General features: G+C 40.3%; 1 protein-coding gene across 2 annotated transcripts in view; it reads right to left on the bottom strand.

Annotated features, from left to right (window-relative positions):
* The window catches only part of HMCN1 (hemicentin 1), a 451483-nt gene that overhangs the window by 63773 nt on the left and 366001 nt on the right, over positions 1-21709 (bottom strand). For both annotated transcript variants that reach the window (XM_019501224.1, XM_019501215.1), the window contains exons 73-89: positions 19306-19450; positions 18281-18408; positions 17603-17759; positions 14601-14722; positions 14281-14445; positions 13962-14069; positions 13542-13679; positions 13279-13413; positions 12541-12810; positions 9644-9834; positions 5816-6029; positions 4663-4797; positions 4285-4475; positions 3000-3081; positions 1559-1828; positions 818-988; positions 417-587 (exon numbers count right to left, since the gene is read on the bottom strand). In XM_019501224.1, the coding sequence (XP_019356769.1) occupies positions 417-587; positions 818-988; positions 1559-1828; positions 3000-3081; positions 4285-4475; positions 4663-4797; positions 5816-6029; positions 9644-9834; positions 12541-12810; positions 13279-13413; positions 13542-13679; positions 13962-14069; positions 14281-14445; positions 14601-14722; positions 17603-17759; positions 18281-18408; positions 19306-19450 (2793 nt within the window). The remainder of the gene's footprint in view (positions 1-416; positions 588-817; positions 989-1558; positions 1829-2999; positions 3082-4284; positions 4476-4662; positions 4798-5815; positions 6030-9643; positions 9835-12540; positions 12811-13278; positions 13414-13541; positions 13680-13961; positions 14070-14280; positions 14446-14600; positions 14723-17602; positions 17760-18280; positions 18409-19305; positions 19451-21709) is intronic.

Consider the following 21709-nt stretch of genomic DNA (forward strand, 5'->3'; position numbering starts at 1 on the left):
AAGCTTCAGCTCATTGAAGAGACTGCTATCTAGCTAGGCAGGCCTCCTATTTATTTATATGGGTGCAAATACTTTAAAAAATGATTAAATTCCAAACAGAATTGTTTCATTAAAAAAATAAACACATGAAAATATTTTGACAGTGTTTTGTGAAGAATGCTTATCCCAACTTTTAAAAAATAAAACATAAATTTGGGGTGCAAATTGTCAGTGCACTAACATCAGTTTTAATCACCACAGGAAATATTTAACTAGTAATATTTGATGTAATATTTAATCTCATAAGGTTTCTAAAGTGAAAGAGCAGAAAATAAGGGCTTTAGAGAAAAAGGAAATTGTTGAAAATAGTTCAATGAAAACTTACCAGTAGTATACCACTACTATATTCAACTGATTCTAAACTACTCTCTTCTTACCTGGACAGGGCCTAACGTTACACATGATTGATTCCACAGCATTGCCTTCACATGGCTTTCCTCCATGTTGACTTGGTGGGTTACTACAGGTTCTGGTTCTGGTCCTGTTACCTTGTCCACAGGTTTTAGAACACTCTTCCCAAGATCCCCACTCTGACCAGTTTCCATCCACTAAATAGCACAAAAAATTAAACAGTATTTTATCAAAAATATTAAAAGATTTTATTAACATTTCCTTTCACCCATAAGTATGGCAATAAAAATTCCAGACCCCTGCAACAGATCAACCATGGTCATTGAGATTTGGTCCTGGTCTATGACCAGGAACATAAGCATCATGACACAATCCAATTAAATGACTTCATAACAAATACTACTGTCAATTCATTAAAGAACTCTACCTGGACATGGTTTGTTCTGGCAGCTGCGTATGTCTGTATCAGGACCCTGACAAGGCCTTCCACCATTTGCAGGTAGAGGATTATTACACTGTCGGATCCTTTTCTGAACACCTTGCCCACAAGTTACACTACATGGTCGCCATTCAAGCCAGTCTGAATATCCACCATGTACTGCAAGGAAAAGAAATGTTTTTCTGAGTATTTATAATTTACAGGTTATACCCTTCCTTAATTGTGTTATAAGATCTAATTCTTCATCTCTAGAAAAAAAAAATTAATACATCTAATGAAAAAAGACTTGAGGCTGCTAAATGTAAAATATAACTAACCCTGCAAATTCAAAGGCTACCTTCAGTTATTCAGAAATTTCAGATAGAATGCTGTGAAATATAATAAAAAGTTACAGAATACTTCAATTGCTCAGATGTGGATCACAAATGCTGAATTTTAGATTAGAAATTAATTCAAAATATGGATTATCCACTATTGTTGGCCTTCTAGTTCAGGACTTTCTCACTTCACTATCTTTAGCCCTCTATATCATGGAACACAGCAGGGACCATGACGTTTATCAGTTTAAACAAAATTATATGAATCAGAAAAATACCAATGTGTCAAACCAGATTTACAGTGAAGCCAACATGTACATGTAAGGAACTTAACTCTTACTCATAATTATTCTGTTCTAAGTCTGGAATCTAATAGCTCTGTACTCAATATGCAGCACTTGGGTGCACCTACCTTGGACAGTGAATGGCACTCTGACAAGGACCGATCCCATCAGATTCCTAGCTATGCATTCATATTTAGAGGTATCCTCTTTCTGTGCTGCAACAATCCTCAAGGAGCCGTTGGACAGTACAGTCACTCTGTCATCGCTGAGGATTGGATGACCTTGACGGGACCACTCAATGGTTGGAGGAGGTTCTCCATTTGCTTGGCAGTTCAGCGTTGCTGTGGTACCAGCATCAATAACTGTGTCCACTGGCTCAACTGTAATAACTGGAGGACCTAAGAGAGAGAGACAGAGAGAAAGAGAGTGTCTTTTAGCGTGACTGCTTCTGCGTGAAATGGCTACAAAGCAGATGACTACACTGTCCTGAGCACCAAATAAAAGTTTAATCTGAGCAAAGGCATGAAGTCCTATTTTGTTAATTTGATTATATATAGTGTATTATTGGTTATCTTAATAGTTTTACAAGAAATACAGTCTGAGGTCAAAGGTTCTTTTATTTCAATTTCTTTCACTGGCATCCTTTCACCTGCAAGAGAGTTTCAAAAAAGCAGGAAATAAGCTGGATCCAACATATCCAGCACTTGTAGTGATGGTGGCACCTTGAGCCCCAACAAAACACAGGAAACATGTGCTTTATTGTGAAGTTGACTAATTAGCTCTGCAGTAAAGTCCCTCTGTCCACATGTGTGGCATTAATAGGCCACAGTAAACTAATTAATTCTGCTGTAGGATTAGTACTATTCCAGATAAGTACTAATTTATGGCAGAGTTCTTTAGTGTGCCAAGATGCAGATGTAGATGGTGACCAGGCTGGCTGGGCATGAGGGTGCTCCAGTGTGGGGCTGCCTACCAGTATTAAGCCCCACGCTGGAGCGCCCTCATGCTGTAGCCAGCCTACCAGTGCTCCCACTCCCGCTCCTACCACCCTCCACCCCCACCCACCCCGGCCAGCATGGTTAGCCAGGGTGGAGCAGGTCTGGGCTGGCAGGCTGGCCCCACAGGCCCCCTGTGCACATGTAAGCACTGCGCCTGGGACTAATAAACTCTGGTGCAAACTGTGCCAGAGTTTAATCAGGCACACTAATTTCACATGTAGATGTACCCACAGAGTATTTTTATAGTACTACAAGCATTTACTGATTTCCTAAAAACCTGTATAAGGTTGAAACTATTCCCATTCTCCATAACAGAAAACTGAGGCAAGGTAAAAGACCCAGATTTTCACTTAGCATCAAACTCTGAAACTCTAACACTCATGAAAAAATAGTTCTAAAACTCTTTATTATTTCAAGAGGAATTCATTTCAATTCTATCTTCAAGAAAAGAGCTGAAGTGTCCAACTTCCACTCTCTGTCTACTCAGAAAAACTTGAATGAAAACATGTATACAAAGGTAGATTATAGCTTCATAATAAAGCAGTATTAATTTTGTTAGTCCAAGTCTTACTTTGAAGTGTTAATGTCATACTGCGTTCCCCCACACCAGCATCATTTGTAGCCACACATTTGTAGTCACCAGCATCTTCATTCTAAACAACAATAAATAAATCAATGTATAAATAATCAATGTGCAGTGAGTAAGTTAATCTATTTCACAAGATAGTTGATGTCACTGAATCTGCAGAATTACAACATGCCATTCAATTGATCTTAAGGTAGTACAGTAATAGATGCATAAGTATAAAAAGTTGATTGCAAATGTAAATGTACAAGGATCACAGACTACTAAAACCAGAAATTAAAAATCAAATAATGGTAACAGATTCCTCTTTTAACATTAATATATCTATTCCATATTATTATGTTTATTATTAATAATAACAATGGTTGCCTACAGACATGAAAAAACAAAACAAACAAAACAGCACTTTAAACTCAGCACACCCCTGCACCAAGTGCACCACAGGCCCAGAAGAGGCACTGTGTCAGTTTGACCTGGCTTGCACAATGTCTGTAAGATCATGCACTTCAGCGGGGATTTTTGGTTCTTTTTATCCAATAGCTGATTGAATCAGCTATTAAAGAAAAGTGCCAAACCCCCCCGCTGAAGAGCATAATCTAGACAGACTCTGGTGAGTCGGGTCAAACTAACGTCTTCTTCTGGTAAAGCACTGCTTTGCTTTTTCAGTGTCTGTCAGCAGCCAAAAATAACAATTCTCCATCTATTTAATTCTATAAATGTTGAAGCTTTCTCCAGTATTTTGAAGAGCATGTTTTCAACTGCAGCTTCAAAAAACATACAATGTGCAATTTATGAACATGTAGTTTGAACATCCATTACTTGGAACATGGGAGCTAATAGGTTTGTACTTGCAAATGTAAGATTCAGATGCACTTGTAACTGAACTAACTGAGCAAAATCCTGGCTCCTTTAAGACCGATAGCAAAACTCCCATTTATTGAAAAAGGGCCAGAATGCCACACTCAGATTCCACCTGCCAGAATTTAGAGGCTGGGTTGAGTCGCTCTGATAATTCAGCTGCGGATGTTTAAGAGGATGCAATGCATCTCCCTTTGTTAATGAAGTCACAAAAATTTGAGCAGACTATTTTGGACTGTATTAAAAACTTTTATAAAAAGTAATTTTAGAGTAATTGTAGAATCTTTCAAGTAAAGCTAAATTTATATTAATATGCTCAATATTTCCAATTCATACACTCTTCAATACATTTATTTGTGAACAATAACTAAACAAAGTGTACATATTCACTTTAATATGGCTAGCGACTCACCACAGTGCCATAGATGGCAAGAGAACCATTGCTGAGTTGTCGGATCCTGTCACTAATCTGAATGCCTACTCCTCTTTTTCTCCACTGGATAGTAACAGGTGGATCTCCTAGTACCTCACAGTTCAGTATAGCATTGCCACCCAAGGGCTCAATTCGGCTAGAATGATAATCCCCTTTGAACACTGGAGGCTCTAAAAAGCAAGACAGAACACAATGGTGCATAAATGGCAGAGTCAAAACAAAATGAAGTTACTAATATAGAATAATCATTCCTTGTTTTCATGAAGTCTGATGTCAGTGCATCCACCTGTTTCTTTTTATCTGCCATAGATCAGGACAGCGTGAAAGTAGCACTGATAAAGGATTTTTTATACATACCTTTGACATACACAAATCCAATAGCTTTGACTGAACCAACTGTGTTTTCTGCTATACACACATAGGTGCCAGAGTCCTCTTTAGATACTCTTTCAATGACAAGTTCACTGTGACCATTCATAGTGTCATACAGTGCTGGATGAGGAAGAAATACCCAATATTATCTGAGGGCTTCTTACAAACATTTTAACAAAAGATACACAAAGACAAAATAATTTTAGATTTACAGCTCTGTTTGTAGTAAGCTCAGTGACATCACGCAGCTACAAAGAACTTGCTACTGTATTGGACTAACTCCCAAGAGACACTTGAGGTGGCATTATTTTCCCTTCCTATTTGTCCAGTGTCTATATTTGCTCGTCTGTCTGTGGCATTCTATTTTTCCTGGTCATCTACTGGACATTTTTTGCACTTATATGCCAGAGAAATATTATTACTGGATGAATAGTTCTGCACATGCTAATAACTACATACAGGCATTTTTACACATGGATGAAATGCAGTGCCAGGCGCTTTTAATTAGCAATCTATGTTAATTAAAAGTGCCCGGCGCTACATCGCATACAGGTGTATAAATGGCAAAATGTGCATCAGGGCTGAGAAAATGGCAGCAGTGAACTTTGAAACTAAAACACCTTTGATGTGTTTTCATTCAAAGCATACCGCTGCCATTTTCTCAGTGCTGATATGCACCTTGACGTTTATGCGCCTGCATGCGGCTCAGCACCAGGCATGTTATTTCTCTGATGTGCTGGATTTCCAGTGCATCAGACCAGACTCTCTGTATGTGTACAGAAACCCTAGATATCCTGACTGTACAACAAAATGTGAATGAAGGAGTCCTCCCATTTTTTTCCGCTAAATAGAGGAGTGGTTAGGAAATTCCCCTGCAAAGCCTGAGAACCTGGATTCTAGGCCCTCCTCACCCAGAATAGTACTCTAACTACCATGCCACAGGTCATCCATTATTCAACCCTCCACAGGTATGTGGCAAGGTGGCTGCTTGTATGGAAGGAAGGGGGCCCTGGGCCCTTGTCACCAGTGGTGCAGAAACTTCACTCCCCGCTGCATTGCCCCACTCTATCCATTTTTTCCAATGACTATGTTAGTGGCTTAGGCATGTTACAGTGACATACATATCGATACTACCCACCGGGTATAATATTGTTATTAAAAGTCCAAGTTATTATAGGTATAGGTGTCCCAGTTGCTTTGCATGTTAATCTCAGGAGTTCTCCTTTATTTAAAGCTATGTCTCCAGGTAGTTCAGTGAAAGCTGGGAGTACATGAACCATCAGTTTAACAGTGTGTGCATCTTCACCAGCAGCATTACTTGCAACACAGGTGTAACTACCAGAATCTTCAGGCTGAAAGGAAAAAAAATGGAAGTTCAAGCTATGACGGGCATTAAATTTTGAGTATGGACACACGCTTCATCCAAGTACATGCTTCATCCAGTGTTAAAATTGGAGCAGTTTTGCTACATTTGGATTGTCCACACACAACAATTAGAATATAACTACTGATGCCCTTTTGAAACATTCCCCTTTAGAAACTGCTTTCAGTGTACATGTGTCCGTATCCAATATCATCAAGTGAAATGATGGGGGATCTCAAAAGTTTTGGAAGTGTGTTTAGTTGGAATGCCTATTGGTCTCTGAATTATCCAAACATTTAGTTTCTGCTAAGTCTGGATCTAGTGAAAGCTTTCCCATGCTTCAGCTTCTGCCTCTGGTCTTGCTAAGAGTACTGGCAGAACACAGTATGCTAGTCATTCCAGTTCTTTATGGAAAATATAAATGAAAGAAATATACAAACACTTCCTAATCCTTAGGAAAATGTTTGGTGACTGAAACAGCTGAAAGTTTAGGGGAGTAGAAGGCTATTATTATTTTTTCTAACCACTTCAGTAACGGTTTTGATTCTGGTACCACTGCTAATATAAAGTTTTATATCAGAAATTATAGTCAGTGTAAGCTTACATTGAGTGACAAACTTGAATGTAAGAAATATTTTTGTAAACCAAGTGGTTACTTAAGACTACTGCATAGAGATGACAATAACACAGAAGTTATACTTGTAGTGTGATCAGCTCCCTGAAAGCACTCTAAAGCCATACCATGAAATGTGCACAGCTGCAGAGTGCTTTTAAAGTAGATGACAGCACTACAAATTAAACCTCATCAAATGAAGAATCAAATGAAGGCACCAAAGTGGAGTGCTTTAGGGAACTTCTGCAGGAAGGGAGGGGGTAGGAGGAGGAGTGAGCTGTAGGGTAGGGTTTGCCTGGCCTGAGCTGGAGCAGGGGGATGGATTGGAGCCCCCCAACCTTGTGGGTCCCCTCAGGCCTCCCCTCATGCCAGGCAAACCCCAATCTGCAGTTCACTCCTCCTCCCCTCTCCCTTCCTGCAGATAGCACTGAAGCTGGGAGTGGGAAGGGCAGGGCTTGGGCTCCTGCAGGCAGGCTCGGCCCCCGCCCCGCCCCCTCCGACATAACAGGTGAATGTCTGTTGGGTTGGGGGAGGTCCCTCTAACTCATGGCACTTTATGTGAAGTGTCATGAGTTAAAGTGGGGGGTTGCACATCTGTAAGTGCCCTAAGTGATGTAGCTTAACTTCACATTACAAACCTACTGGATACACTACATAGCATTAAAATATTTATTGTAACAGTAAGGTGAGTTGTCTATATCCTTCCAACTGAATAAAAACTAAGGAAGTCACATACCACAGAAAAGAATTCTAGGAGGAAAGAGGAGAAGGTAAATTCAGTTTAGCAGATGAGATGAGCAATGATTACAGGAATGACAAACTGGGTACATCTACATGTGCACATTAATGCCTAGTAACCTTTTCTACTGCCCATTAAAGTGGTACATAAAAAGCCATGCTAATGTGCTAATGCACAGTAAAATAGGTTCCTGCATGTTAAGATTCACTAAAAAAGCATGTGTTTGCACAACTGCGCATTAGCACAGCCTAATGCACATTTATTTAATACCACATATTGGAGGTATTAAATTTAATGTGCATTAGGAAAAATGCATTAATGCATATGTAGATGTGCCCACCAAGTAGACGACTCCTTCTTCTTCTTTCGCAATCCCTCCCTCATAGTCGAGGATGATTGTCTTCCATGATTGTCCTATTTGTGCATCCGTATATGGCTGACAAGGCTGATTCGGGATCAACAGCCTCTGCTGCAGCTTGGACACGTGTTTCCATGTGGGGTGGGTGGCTCTGGATTCTTGATTCAGTCTGCAACAGTGTTTCTGCAGCTCCTGCTTTTTCCATCTCCTGTTGTCATCATAAAGTTTCAAAGTACTGAGATTCTTGCAGCAGACTCTTCCTCCATTTGGGGCTGTCCTGGGCAATAGTCCCCACGAGTTGATTTTGATATTGCATTTTTTCAAGTTGGGCATGAGAGTGTCCTTGAGGTGCATTCTCTGCCCTTCTCTTGAGCTTATACCTTGACTGATCAGGAAAACTAAAACTTGCTTTGGGAGTCTGGAGTTAGACATCTGGATGACTTGGCTGGCCCAGCAAAGTTGATGTTGAATGTTCATCACATCAATGCTCATGGTGTTTGATTGTGCGAGGACACTAATGTTGGTGCATCTATCTTCCCACTGGATTCAAAGGCTCTTCCACAGGCAGCATTGATGGTACTTCTTCAATGACTTGAGGCATCTCCTGTACATTGTTCACATCCTAGCTCTGTACAGTAAGGTGGGGATCACAATTGCTTGATAAACCATGAGTTTGGTTTTGGATCTGATGTCACAATCTTCAAACACCCATTTCATCAGGTGCCTGAAAGTTGCACTTTCACATTTAAGGTGATGTTGGATTTCATTGTTGCTGTCAGCCTTTTGCAAGAGGTAGCGTCCGAGGTATAGGAAATACTCAACATTTTCCAGAGTCTCATAGTGAATCTGAAATTGCTGGATCTGTGGACTACCCATTAGGAGCTTGTTGATAGAGGACTTTAGTCTTCTGAATGCTAAGCGTCAGTCCCATTTTCTCAGTAAAGATGCCAACAATTGCTTGAAGGTCTGCTTCTGAGTAAGCACAGACTACAGCACTATCAGCATACTGGAGCTCAATGATTGAGGTTAGAGTGGTCTTGGTTTTGGCTCGCAGTCAGCTGAGATTAAGCAATTTACCAAACAATTGGTAGTTTAGCTCCATTCCAACTGGAAGCTTGTTGGTGGTCAGATGTAGCATCACAGTTAGGAATATTGAGAAGAGTACTGGAGTGATGATGCAGCCTTGCTTAACTCCCATCTTAACATCAAAGGGATCTGTGATAGATCCATTACTGAGAAACCACTCTTCACATACATCATGGAGCAGGCAAAGAATGGTGATGAATTGTGGTGGGCAATGCATCCGTAAATGCAGGTTAGCAGATTAGATTAACAATTGTTTCAGGAACAATGAACAGAGCAGACTAAACCAACTTTAAATATGGTATTCAATTTTAGAATTTAGTTTACTGTTATTTCAGCACAGTCTATATTACTAAAACTGTTAAAAAAATAATGAGCCAAACTAGGAGGAAAGGGAATGACTACCTAGTTATCAAAAAAAAACCTATGCTCCATAATGTCTTTCAAAATACTTACATAATGGAACACTAGAACATATTTTAAATGTAGTTTATTATAGTGAGTTTCCTCTGGTGATAAATCAATAATCTTGGACACTGCGATCTTCTGTGAATCCATCATATATATCCCAAGTCAATAATTTTAGAGCATATTTTCTGTGAATACACCTACCACTGTAGCTCAACATGACCCTTGAGGACTAACTCACAAGATAATATAGACTCTCCCACGGTTCTCCTCTATTGACTTATTCCTCAATCTCTCTCCAGACATTACAGATATATAGAATTACATCCTTTTGTTCTGTTCCAATTGTTACATGAAAGAATAGACAACATGTATAAGGATGCTCAAATGCAGAACACTTACAACAACATTGTCCAAAATCAGATCTCCATATGGGACAGTCCTGTGTTTTCCTACTCTGTCCATTAAAGTTATATTGTCTTTCTTCCACTTTATTTCTGGTGTTGGAATACCATCAGCCACACATGAAAGAACAGCTTGAAAATTCTCAGTGGCTGTGTAGTGTGCCTCTGTACTGCGAATCTTAGGTGGTACTATAAGGAGACAAAATAAATTTAATTATTCTCTGTATTTGTCATTCTTCCATTACTCCTGACACTGATGTAGGAATACAGGAAATGATATACCAGATTGGATTAGTCATTTAATCTGGTATCTTGTCTCCAACAGTGACCACTATCAAATACTTCAGAGAAAGGTATGGCGCTCCCATTAGAGACAAATACAGTGACATATCCTAAACCCAGTCCCAAACCAGAGGACCATTCCTTTCTAATCCCACTTTAGAGGCAATTCTAGACCTAATCCTGAATAACATATAGGACCTGGTTCAAAAGGTATCTGTGGTCAGCTATTCTTAAAAGTGACCATAACATAATCACATTCAATATTCAAGCATGGGGAAAGAAGCCAAAAAATTCTATGAAGCTAATATACACCTTTAGGAAAAGAAATTGCAAAAGAATGAGAATGAGAGTTAGTTAGACATAATCTTAAAGGAGCAGTCAAAAATGTAAAAAGCCTACAGGGATCTTTTCCTTTTGTGGACTGAAAGCTGGTTAAAACCTAGGAAGCAAAGGGTAGGAATAAATAGTCACTTTTCAGGAATGAGGGAGGTTAGAAGTGGGCTTCCACAAGGATCTGTGCTGGGCTTTATTTTGTTCAACAGTTACATCACTGACCTGGAAACAGGGGTGCACAGTGAAATCTCCAAGTTTCTGGAACCTTAGACACCCTTTAAGAACTCCAGCAGATTGTGAAGACTTTTTAATAATACCATATTAGAAGCTCAAGAAAAGTGTATACCATGAATCAAAAAAGGTACCAAAGGGTCCAATAAAAACCCTGAATGGTTCAGTAGCAGCGTTAAGGAAGTCAAGGCAAAAAGGCATCCTTTAAAAAATGGAAGGCATGACCAAATGAGAAAAACAAAAAAGCTCACAAACTGAGAGGTCATATGTACACGTGAAATCAAGCAGGCCAAAATAGAATTTGAGGAGTTTCTAGTAAAAGTTGCTGAACTTAATCATAAAAACTTTTTAAAAATATATCAGAAGCAGGAAGCCATCTAGAAAATCAGTGGGACCATTAGGTGACCAGCGTTTAAAAAGCGCACTCAGATATAATAAGACTATAGCAGAAAAACTAATTGAATTACTTGCATCGGTGTTTATTGTGGAAGATTCTGGGAAAATTCCCACACCAGATCAGTCTTTCTAGTAGATGGGCCTGAACAGTTGAACCGTACTGAAGTAACAACAGAGGAATTTTCAGAACAATTTGATAAATGTAATACTAAAAGTCACTGGGACCAGGTAGCACTCACTCAAGAGCTCTAAAGAAACTTAAATGTGAAACTGCAGAATTACTGACAATAATATGTAACCTATCATTACAAATGGTCTCTGTGATAGGTTGCTAAAATGACACCCATCTTCAAAAAAGGGCTCCAGAGGCAATCCCGGGAACTAAAGACCAGTGAGTCTCACTTCCATCCCTGACAAGTTTCTACCAACTATAATAAAGAATAAAATAATCAGTCACCTGGACAAATACGATCTGCTGGGGAAGAGTCAATATGGATTTTGTGAAGGAAAATCTTGTCTTCACAATCTGCTGGAGTTCTTAGAGGGTGTCAACAACCACCTGGACAAGGGGTATCCAGTTGACTTAATATATCTGGTTTTTCTAAAAAGCATTTTACAAGTTTCCTCACCAAAGGCTTTAAAAAGGAACTGTGTTACCACAGGGTTGGAGGAAAGGTTCTTTTGCAGACTGAAAGCTGGTTAAAAAATAGGAAGCAAAGGATAGGGATAAATAGTCACTTTTCAGGATTGAGGGAGGTCAAAAATGGGGTTCCACAAGGATCTGTGCTGGGCCCTATTTTATTCAAAAGTTTCATCTAGGACCTGGAAACAGGGGTGCACAATGAAATCTCCAAGTCTGCATATTACATCAAATTATTCTGGGTAGTCAAGTCCCAAGCAGATGGAGAGCAGCTGCAGAAAGATTTCACCAAGGTAAGTGAATGGGCCAAAAAATGGCAGATGAACTTCAATGTCAACAACTACAAGGTAATGCACTTGGGGAAAGACAACCTCAATTATATGTACGCAATGCTGGTTTCTGAACTAGCTGTTACGACTCAGGGAAGAGACCTTCAAGTCACGGTAGATAGTAAATGTCAGCACAGTGTGCAGTGGCAACCAAAAGAACCAGTAAAATATCAGGCCGTATTAAGAAGGGAACTGAAAACAAAATGGAGAACATCATCATGACATTATACAAATCAGTCACTGAAATTAGTAGTTAACAGGTTTGCTAGCAGCTGAGGAGGCAACTTTTAGCTGAGCCGCTGGCAATAACAACTAATAGGTTTAACGCTAACTATGTTTTTATGTAACGTGTACTTAACTTATGGCATTCATTGCTACAGGAGGTGGTAGAAGCAGATAACAGAGGCGGATTCAAAAAGAGGCTGGATAAATTAATGGATGATAGACTGATTGATCCATTAATGGCTATTGAACAGGATAGTCAGAGATGTTTCATCTGGCATCTATAACCCAATAAATGGTGGATTCCAAGGAGGGTACTGAATAGGGAATAGATCACTCTGGAGTTATCTGACTCGATGCTCTCTCTGTATAGCATTCACTCTTCTGCTGTCAGAGACAGGATACTGGGCTAGAGATGGGCCATTGGTCTGACCCAGTATAGCACTTCTTATGTTCACTTACTATACACAATGAGTTCCATGCTAGAACTGCTTGATCCTGCCATGTTTGCTGCCATACATGTGTATCGTCCAGTGTCATCAGGCTGCACAAAGGCAATCTGTAAAGCCCCAGTGCTAAGAATTCGTTGCCTGATGGACTCTGGAATTTGCTCTCCATCTTTGTGCCATGTGATCTCAGGCACTGGGTAGCCATCAGCTTCACACTGCAAAGTGGCAGATTTATCCACAGTAATTATGTATTCCTTAGGATGAGACTTGATAACAGGAGGAACTAAAAGAGAATTAAAAACAATTTAGAGAATATACAACACACTTATTTCCTAGCCAAAATAATTCAAAAGTATTTCTGTCTTACAGCCTAGTGGACAGAGCCAAGGTCTGGGACTCAAGGCTCCAAGGTTCTGTTCAGAAGCAGGTGAGAAAGGTATGCATTTGGTCCATGGACATTACTTAGTCTACATCAGAAGTGTCAAAAATATAACCCACAACCCAGATCTAGCTTATAGAGCCCTATCGTATGGTCCATGGTGCTGCCTGTGGTTCTTGGATGGGATTTGTATGCTGTGTGCAGTGTGGGACCAGGCGCAATGCATGCAGCATGTGGGTTCGATCTGATGAATGAACAAGCCACAAGCCACCCATCCAGCCCACAGACTGGCCCCACACTACTCATCAAGCCCATGGCCTGATGAGTTTGATGTCCCTGGTCTACACACATGAAGATAAGACAATGACTCACCTTGAACTTTTAGTTTGATCTTTCCTAGGGCAGTACCAGCTGAATTCTGAGCAACACACATATAAGTGCCAGCATCCCCAATAACTGCTCTGGCAATCTGTAAGCTACCACTAGGAAGGATGGTATAACTATTGCCTAAAACACATATACAAAAGATAGAAAACATTTTTACAAATAAAGCCATTAAATCTAAATTTTAACACTAAGGAATGAGGAAAATAAGCATAAATTGTACAGCAGAATGGAATGCCATTTTAAGATACCTGTTGTGATTATATTGATGCCTTCCTTTTGCCATGTTATGATAGGACGTGGTGTTCCTATTGCTTCACATGGTAAAAGAGCAGGGTTGTTCAGAATAACATCTAGTGTTTCTGGCTGGGTTTGAATAGTTGGTGGCTCTATGAAATGGAATGATGCACAGAAAGTAGTTGGTTAGAAATATCTACATTTGTTTGACAATTGACATACCCTGAAGAGGACAGCATATTAGCTAAGTATAGCTGGCTTCTGCCATCCTTACAAAGAGCTCAGCGGGACTGCTTTTATTGCGTGTCCATGATATTACCCGCATAGCTAAGATACTGGTGAACATGATGGCACAATCTGGCTTCATTGTTATTCTCATTGTTACCACCTATCCCTGCTTACAAATGTTTTTTCTGGTTAAGATCCCACCTCACCGTGGACGTGAAGAGTAACATGTCGGTGTGCAGAACCAGCAGCATTCCGGGCTACACAGGTGTACCTTCCTGCATGGTTTAGCTGAGCAGCAGCCATTTCAATAGCCCCTAGGGATAAATTAAATAAAAGAGTTTACTGTACTTTATTGCAGTATATTCTAGTGTCTTACACTGAAAGAGAAGAAAAAAGAAATCTGAATGCACTTTAAGACGCTTACATTTTTTTCCAAAAACTTCATGATCAGTATTTTAATTACTACTCCTATAATGCACCACATTCTATGACTTGCTATATAGAGACTTGAATCATGCACAGCACCTGAAGACAGAATTCTGTAACCATCTCCTCTGGGAAGAAGTCTTATCCCATTTTTGGTCCAGTGAACTGAGGGAGCAGGAACACCTGATGCCGTGCAGGAAATGACTGCAGGTGATAGTTTTGTTACTAGGAGATCTGTAGCTTCATCTGCTATTGATGGGGGCACTAAAAACAAGAGAAGAAAAATTATGATAAGCAAACCTTTTAATTTCATATACTTGTTTATGTACAACTGTTTTCTTTATTGACTATGAGTAAAGCTTTAATAATATAAGCATCAAACTAAAGCCACTTTGCTCACTTAGCAAAGTGTACTCTACCTTGTACAATGAGATCAACTGCTCTTTGATCCTCTCCTGCTTCATTTGATACAGCACACTCATAGATTGCAGTGTCATCCACAGTGGGAGAAATGATAACTAGGGAACCCGAAGACAAAAGTCTGAAAAAGACATTACAAGCCTATGACATCTCTTTTTACATACATGCACTCAGGTTCCTAAATCCACTTGCACAGGAGGCCAGATTTAAATACCATTGTTGGATTATAGAAAAAGCTGCAATATTTTAGGTTCCATAACCCATCTTATGATTCTCACTCATGTCAGAAAAGCTGCACAATATCCTCCTTAACCTATGTCAACCACTTTTAATATAGTCAACAATATTTTTATTGAGGTCTCATCCTTCTGACTCTCTTTATGTCTCTCAGCTGATCCTTCACAATGTCCTTCAGCAGATCCTCCTTATTTCAACTCACCTTTCCCCCTGGGCTTTTGCAGTGCTCTGCCCTTCATCCTCTTCTTCTTCTACACCTTGTTTCTGAACAATACCATCCATAAACATATATTCGAACTTTATCTCCAAAGTGATTCAAATCCACTCCAGGCCTGTTTCCTTCTATCTAAACTGAAATATTGGCCTGTCTTTCTGGTATATCTTCTTGGATGTTAGCTGTGAGCTCAAACTCACCATAACTAAAAAAATATTTTACTTCCCATCGCCAAAAGACCACTCCTTCCCCCCTTCCTTTTCAATTACTATGGGCAATTACACCATCCTGCCATGTAATTCAGAACTGTAACCTAGGAATCATGTTTGACTGAGAACTTTCTCCAGGGTCTTGCATTCATGCTGTCTTAATATTGCTATTTCATTCAACATAACATTGTGCCTCTAAGATGCAGTCTTTTCTACCCAGCTAAAACTCTCATCCAGGCTTTTACTATCTCGTACTTTGATCACTTCATGTCATTTTTCCTCACTTGTAGCCATTGTTGTAGGAGTGGCTAATTTGGTCTAACAGCTGCAAATTGAAAATGTGTTATTGCTATTTCAGTTAAAATCTGCTCCTCAATGTGGCAAAATCTAAGGGCATTTATACACATACATGTATCTGCTCCCGATGCATCAGATCTCCAGTGCATTACAGCAGACTCTATTAATCAAGTCTGCTCTCCACATGAGCTGATGCACCCAGCGCTGTGTCGCATGTATTTGTATAAATGGCAAAATGCGCATCAGCACTGAGAAAATGGCAGCAGTGTACTTTTGACCTAAAACACCTTCAATGCAGTGCAAGCATCTTTACAAATGCCCTAAATGCCTCCATGGGTGTATTAGTCTACTGGGCCATGTCTACACGAGACACTGACTGCACAGTTGTTACTGCACAGTCATACAGTGATTGCATACACAAGTACTAAATGACTGCGCAATAACCACAGTTATGGCACGCCCTAACAGCTTTTAGGTGACACTGACTGTGCAATAGCTCATTATTACTGTGCAGTAATGTCGCATCATGCTTCATGCCATCCAATGTTACTGCACAATAGTAACAAGCTACTTGCAGGCAGCATCTCATGTAGACATGGCCCTGGAGTAACTGGGAGTGGTACATTTGTGTGTTTGTGTACGTGCGCGTGCGCACACACACACACACACACACACACACACACACATGCATGTAGGTCTCTGTTACTGGTTCTTCTAGCCTTTCCACCAACTAAGAACAGATATACCTTTAGAAGATTAACACACACACCCCTACACAAAAAAAAACCTAAACAGAAACAGACACAAATTGCTGAAGTATAAGAGATCAGAACCTGTACTCCTGTCTAGCAATAACCAGACTGCAGGCAACCCTGAAGGCTCAAAAAATCAGTTTGGATAATCACCTTGATCATAAACCTGTCTTATTTAAATGTGTTTATTCAGTAGTACCACTAACTACTATACAGCTGACTCTGTTAATTTGAATCACTGTGACCAGTGTGGTCCCTCAAGGCTCTGTCTTAAGGCCTATACTATTTAGCATCTTCGTTAATGATGTAGACATTGGTGTCAGAAGCGGACTTGCTGACGACACCAAACTCTGGGGTAAAGCATCCACACCTGAGGATAGGAGGGCGATCCAGGCAGACCTTGACAGGCTCAGGAAATGGGCAGATGAGAACCTGATGGTGTTTAACACCGAAAAATGCAAGGTTCTCCACCTTGGGAAGAAAAACCTGCAGCATGCTTATAGGCTCGGCAGTGCTATGCTGGCTAGCACTACGGATGAAAGGGACTTGGGGGTCGTGACTGACCACAAGATGAACATGAGCCTTCAATGTGATGCTGCAGCTAGTAAAGCGAGCAAAATGCTGGCTTGCATCCATAGATGCTTCTCAAGCAAAATCCCAGGACGTCATTGTCCTTGGTGAAGCCGCAGCTGGGGTACTGTGTCCTGTTTTGGGCTCCACAATTCAAAAAGGATGTGGAGAAGCTTGAGAGAGTACAGAGGAGAGCCATGCGCATGATCAGAGATCAGGAAAACAGACCTTGTGAAGAGAGGCCGAGAGCCATGGAACTTTTCAGCCTGTAAAAGCGCAGGCTCAGGGGTGATCTGATGGCCACCTGTAAGTTTATCAGGGGTGTTCACCAGGATCTGGGGGAACATTTGTTCACCAGAGCGCCCCACGGAGGACAAGGTCAAACGGTCACAAACTCCTCCATGACTGTTTCAGGCTGGACATCAGGAAGAGCTTCGTTACCGCCCGAGTCCTCAAGGTTTGGAATAGACTGCCGTCGGAGGTGGTTCAAGCACCCACTTCGAATGCCTTCAAGAGACATTTGGATGCTTATCTTGCTGGGATCCTATGACCCCAGCTGACTTCCTGCCCCTGGGGCAGTGGGCTGGACTCTATGATCTTCCAAGGTCCCTTCCAGCCCTAGTGTCTATGAATCTAAAGTTCAAATTAAGCCAGGTTAGTTGCTGAAAAGTCTTACACCAGGGACTAATGTAGCTCAAATCTAAGCTTGGGATATTACTCACCTGTATGTATTCTGATTTTGATCAACATTAAGGAGATGCCCATTCTTCTTCCAGCTGATCACAGGCCTGGGAATTCCAGTGGTCTCACAAGGTAGAGTGGTTTGAACATTAACAGTAACTGTAATGTTGGTGGGTCCAGGAGCAATAGATGGAGGAACTAAAGAATAACACATAAGGCCCAAGTTATGTATGCAGTTGAACTACTTAGAACTGTCCCCTTTTTCTAGCACAAATAACTTGGCATTCATAGACTTGCCAAAAAACTTAGTAGGGAATCTGCCTCAGTCCTTAGCTTGTCTTGTTGAAGTGCACACTCCAGTTAAAAGAAAAACTTTATTTTTTCTACTCCCATAGATTTCACAGAACCCTAAATTTCTACGGCTATTATAAAACAATTAGAGATGGGCCTGAAGCAAAACGCTGGATCTGAATAATCTTTTATTTTGGAAACAAAACAGCACACAGATCTGAATTTCTCTGGTCCCTTTCTTTATTACAAGTAGGGACACTGCTTTATTCTAACTCTGAAGTATATGAAAGCAAGGTACATTTGCTTTCTGCAGCTCATACCCAGTATTAATGACAGGTTTCAAGACACAGCAAATAACAAGTATGTGGTGGAGTTATATGCCAGATTTTATAGAACAGTTGTGTTTATCTATAAAAAGAAATATTTACCGTGGACCTGTAAATCAATTCTCTTGCGTTCAGTTCCAGCTGCATTGGTTGCCATGCACAGATATCGTCCAATGTCAGTAACGTGTGCAGAGTGAATAGATAGAGAGCCATCCTCTAACACTGTATATCTAAAACAAAGCCATAGATTGTATTTTATTTTTTCACAAACAGAACTGTGGGCTATTACATCAGGAGAATGGAAATGGGAGGATAACTCAGCAAGCACAAGGATAGCCAAAACAGGCAGCACTTTTATTTGACCAAACACATTCTTGTTTAATGATATTAGTCTTATTCTGCCTTCACTCTGTTCCAGCATGTCTACTATTCCCTTTCCAGAACAATTAAGAAATCTGATTGTTATAATGACTTCCAAATGAGAGGGCATGGTAGTTGCCTAGTGTTATCCATGATGTGAGTCTTACAGATTACTCATTAAAACTGAGAAAATCTGAGTAATTAATCAATAAACATTCCCTAGTTGCCCTTTAAATATAACTAAAACATTAAGCATTTGGTCAGTGCTTGTCAGTTTTGCACCACGTGCCAGATCCCAAGCCCTCTGAAACTGACATGAAGATTCCTATTAATTACAATAAACACTGAAGCTGGAATAGGTCTGGAAAGTTTTACCAAGTAGGAAATATAAGTACTTTCCAGTATCTGTCACATTCCAAGCAATCGTTTCCTTTAAATCCCAAAGTTCTTTACTAGAAACATAAACTTTAATGATTTTCAAAAAAGAACAGCACTGAGTTTGTTGAAAGAGTTTTTCCGCTACAAGAATAAATCCCACTGTCTTTTAAGTTTCCTGCATGAATAATTTTTTATTATTTAGCACCCTGCAACACTGCACCCTACATTTGGGCCTTCGCAGGTTGAGATGTATGGGACAAAAAATTAATCCTGTTTTTGTGAAAGTAAAAATAATGCACATTAAGTAAATCCAAGAGATATACATTTTCTATCACAGACCCGTTGTTAAAGTGCTGCTGCAGAACATTTTTCTGACCATTAGAAGTTACCTGGCATTGTTTCCAGAAAAAATAGCCCCATCCTTTCTCCATGTAATTCTTGGGGTTGGTACTCCTTCTGCATCACACTTCAGAACAGCAGATGTGTTTATGAGCACAACAACAGTCTGAGGACCAGTTCTGATTATAGGTGCAACTATATTAAGAAGAATTCCAGATTACATTAACTTTATACTTAACTGTTTATGATTAGACACAGAGAAATGGCTACAATAACAAAGATGGTGTGTTTGAAGCTTCTTAAAAACTTATAAAATGTATACAAAATGACATGCTGCAGTAGGGAATTAAAGAAAAATCTGCTACAAATGTGCAGTAGGTAATTAAATGCGCAGTAGGGAATTAAAGAAAAATCTGCTACAAATTAAAGAGAGAGTTCCCTGCATCCAGTGGTGATCTTTGATTGCTACCTGCTCCCATACTGGAGCACCTTCATGCCCCAGCCAGACCCTCCGCAGCGTATTGACGCAGGTTGGAGCTGCTCTAAGCAATCTCAATGTGCTGCGGTCCCGGGTACATGTGTAAACACAGCACCTGGGAGCAATAAACTGATCTTAAACTGAATAATATAGCACTAAGCCCCTAGCATATTAGGCCTCCTTTACATGTTACACATATTACACGATTAAGTGGTTAATTGTGCAATTATTTTAGACTAGCTACACGTGCAAAGTAACAATCATTCCATAAAAAGGTCCACCCAGCTATAAAGTTGGAGCTGAAAAATGTGTAACAACTTTATAGCTAGTTTCTATCCAGCTTTAATTTGAATGCACAGAATAGCTATGCCCCCACAGCTGGGAGCCCTGTCAGTTAATGGGGCTCCCAGCTGCAGGGTGCACCATTAGCTGCCATAGCTGGGAGTCCCACAGCTGATGGGACTTGCAGCCATATCAACAAATGGGGTCCTGCCATGGCTGGCAGTCCCATCAGCTGTGGAACTCGCAGATGCAGGAGCTTGCTACTTGTGGGTGCCTTACATCCTATCACACCTATACCCGAACATACAGAGGGGCCGTTAGTAAAGCTTTTAATTTCTCTTTAACTAAAGAATAATGTGTTACAGGAAGCCCTCGCTATTCGCGGGTTTGGCATTTGTGGTTTCAAATATTCATGAATGCCGCTCCCGCCATCACCAGCACAGCCATGCCTCCCCTCCCCTCTCCCACCCCCCCAAGCCACCAGGGGCACTGAGCTCATGAACACAGTGTGGTATTCGGGGATTTCACCATTCACAGGGATCTCCAGAACAGATTCCCTGCGAATGGCGAGGGTCGCCTGTATATGTGATGATGCACCACACCATCTGCATCCCTCTTTTCAAAATCCTAGATCTGCCCATGTTTGTAACAGGGTTTGTGTAGTTTTAAGGAATAGACTGGACAAACATTTGTGAAGGATAGTTTTCCTGATCCATTCCTGAGCAGGGAGTTGGGCTAGATGGCCTCCTGAGGTCCTTTTCAGACCTTTTTATGGTTCTATGATGCTTGGATGTTACATTAGCCATGTTTCTCCTTTGAATGTTGTTGGCTATTTAACCACGCTAGATCAGCATGGTATTAGACCTGTGGGGACTTTTGACGCCAGATACTAATTTCTCTAACAAGATAACTGATTTTATAGACAAGGAAAATGCAGAAGAACTAAAGTTCTACATATTATAGAGGTCAAACTCATGGGGGTACAGTTGCCAGATTGCTTTTTAAACTTTTGTTAAATACAGTACTATACTTGTTATTTCTAATCATTGCATCTCCCTTGATAGAGGCATCAAATTAAAACTCCTTTCTCAGACTTAAGAATTCATGCACTGCTCGTTTCAAAATTCTGGGACAGAAACTAACCTGCCCAGTTATTTGGATGAATTAAGATCTTTGAATTTTGCTTCCATCTCAGATGGGTTTATTCCCATTTCCATACCCTCATATTCAGAACAAGAGTTTTTGCTGTAAGCTGGATGATCATCAGTTGGAAATGACAGAGGTGGAGAAAGATCTTAGCTTTTTAGTCATCCTATGATTTATTACGAGTAACCAGTGTTCTTCAGCTGTGAAAAAGGCAGTTGCAATTCAGGGATATATTAGGCAAGATATTTCCAATAGAACTAGGAAAGCGTTAATTGTACCAGGCTGAGACTTCATCTGTAATACTGTATATGTGTCTGGTCACTCAAGTTCAAAAAAGGATGAACTTAAACTAGAACTGGTGCATAGCAGAGTTACAAAGGTGATCAGGGGAATGTAGCTTATCTTATGAAAGAAGACAACAAAGAGCTTAGCTTGCTTAGCCTAGTAAAACCAAGGCTACAAAAGAATACAATTGCTCTCTGAATGCATCAAGGGGTAATCACCAGGGAGGCAGAAGAATTATTTAAACAAAAGGACAATGTTGACAG

The sequence above is a fragment of the Gavialis gangeticus genome, unplaced genomic scaffold (assembly GCF_001723915.1).
Source record: "Gavialis gangeticus isolate Ggan-Ray unplaced genomic scaffold, GavGan_comp1, whole genome shotgun sequence".
Taxonomy (NCBI): domain Eukaryota; kingdom Metazoa; phylum Chordata; order Crocodylia; family Gavialidae; genus Gavialis; species Gavialis gangeticus.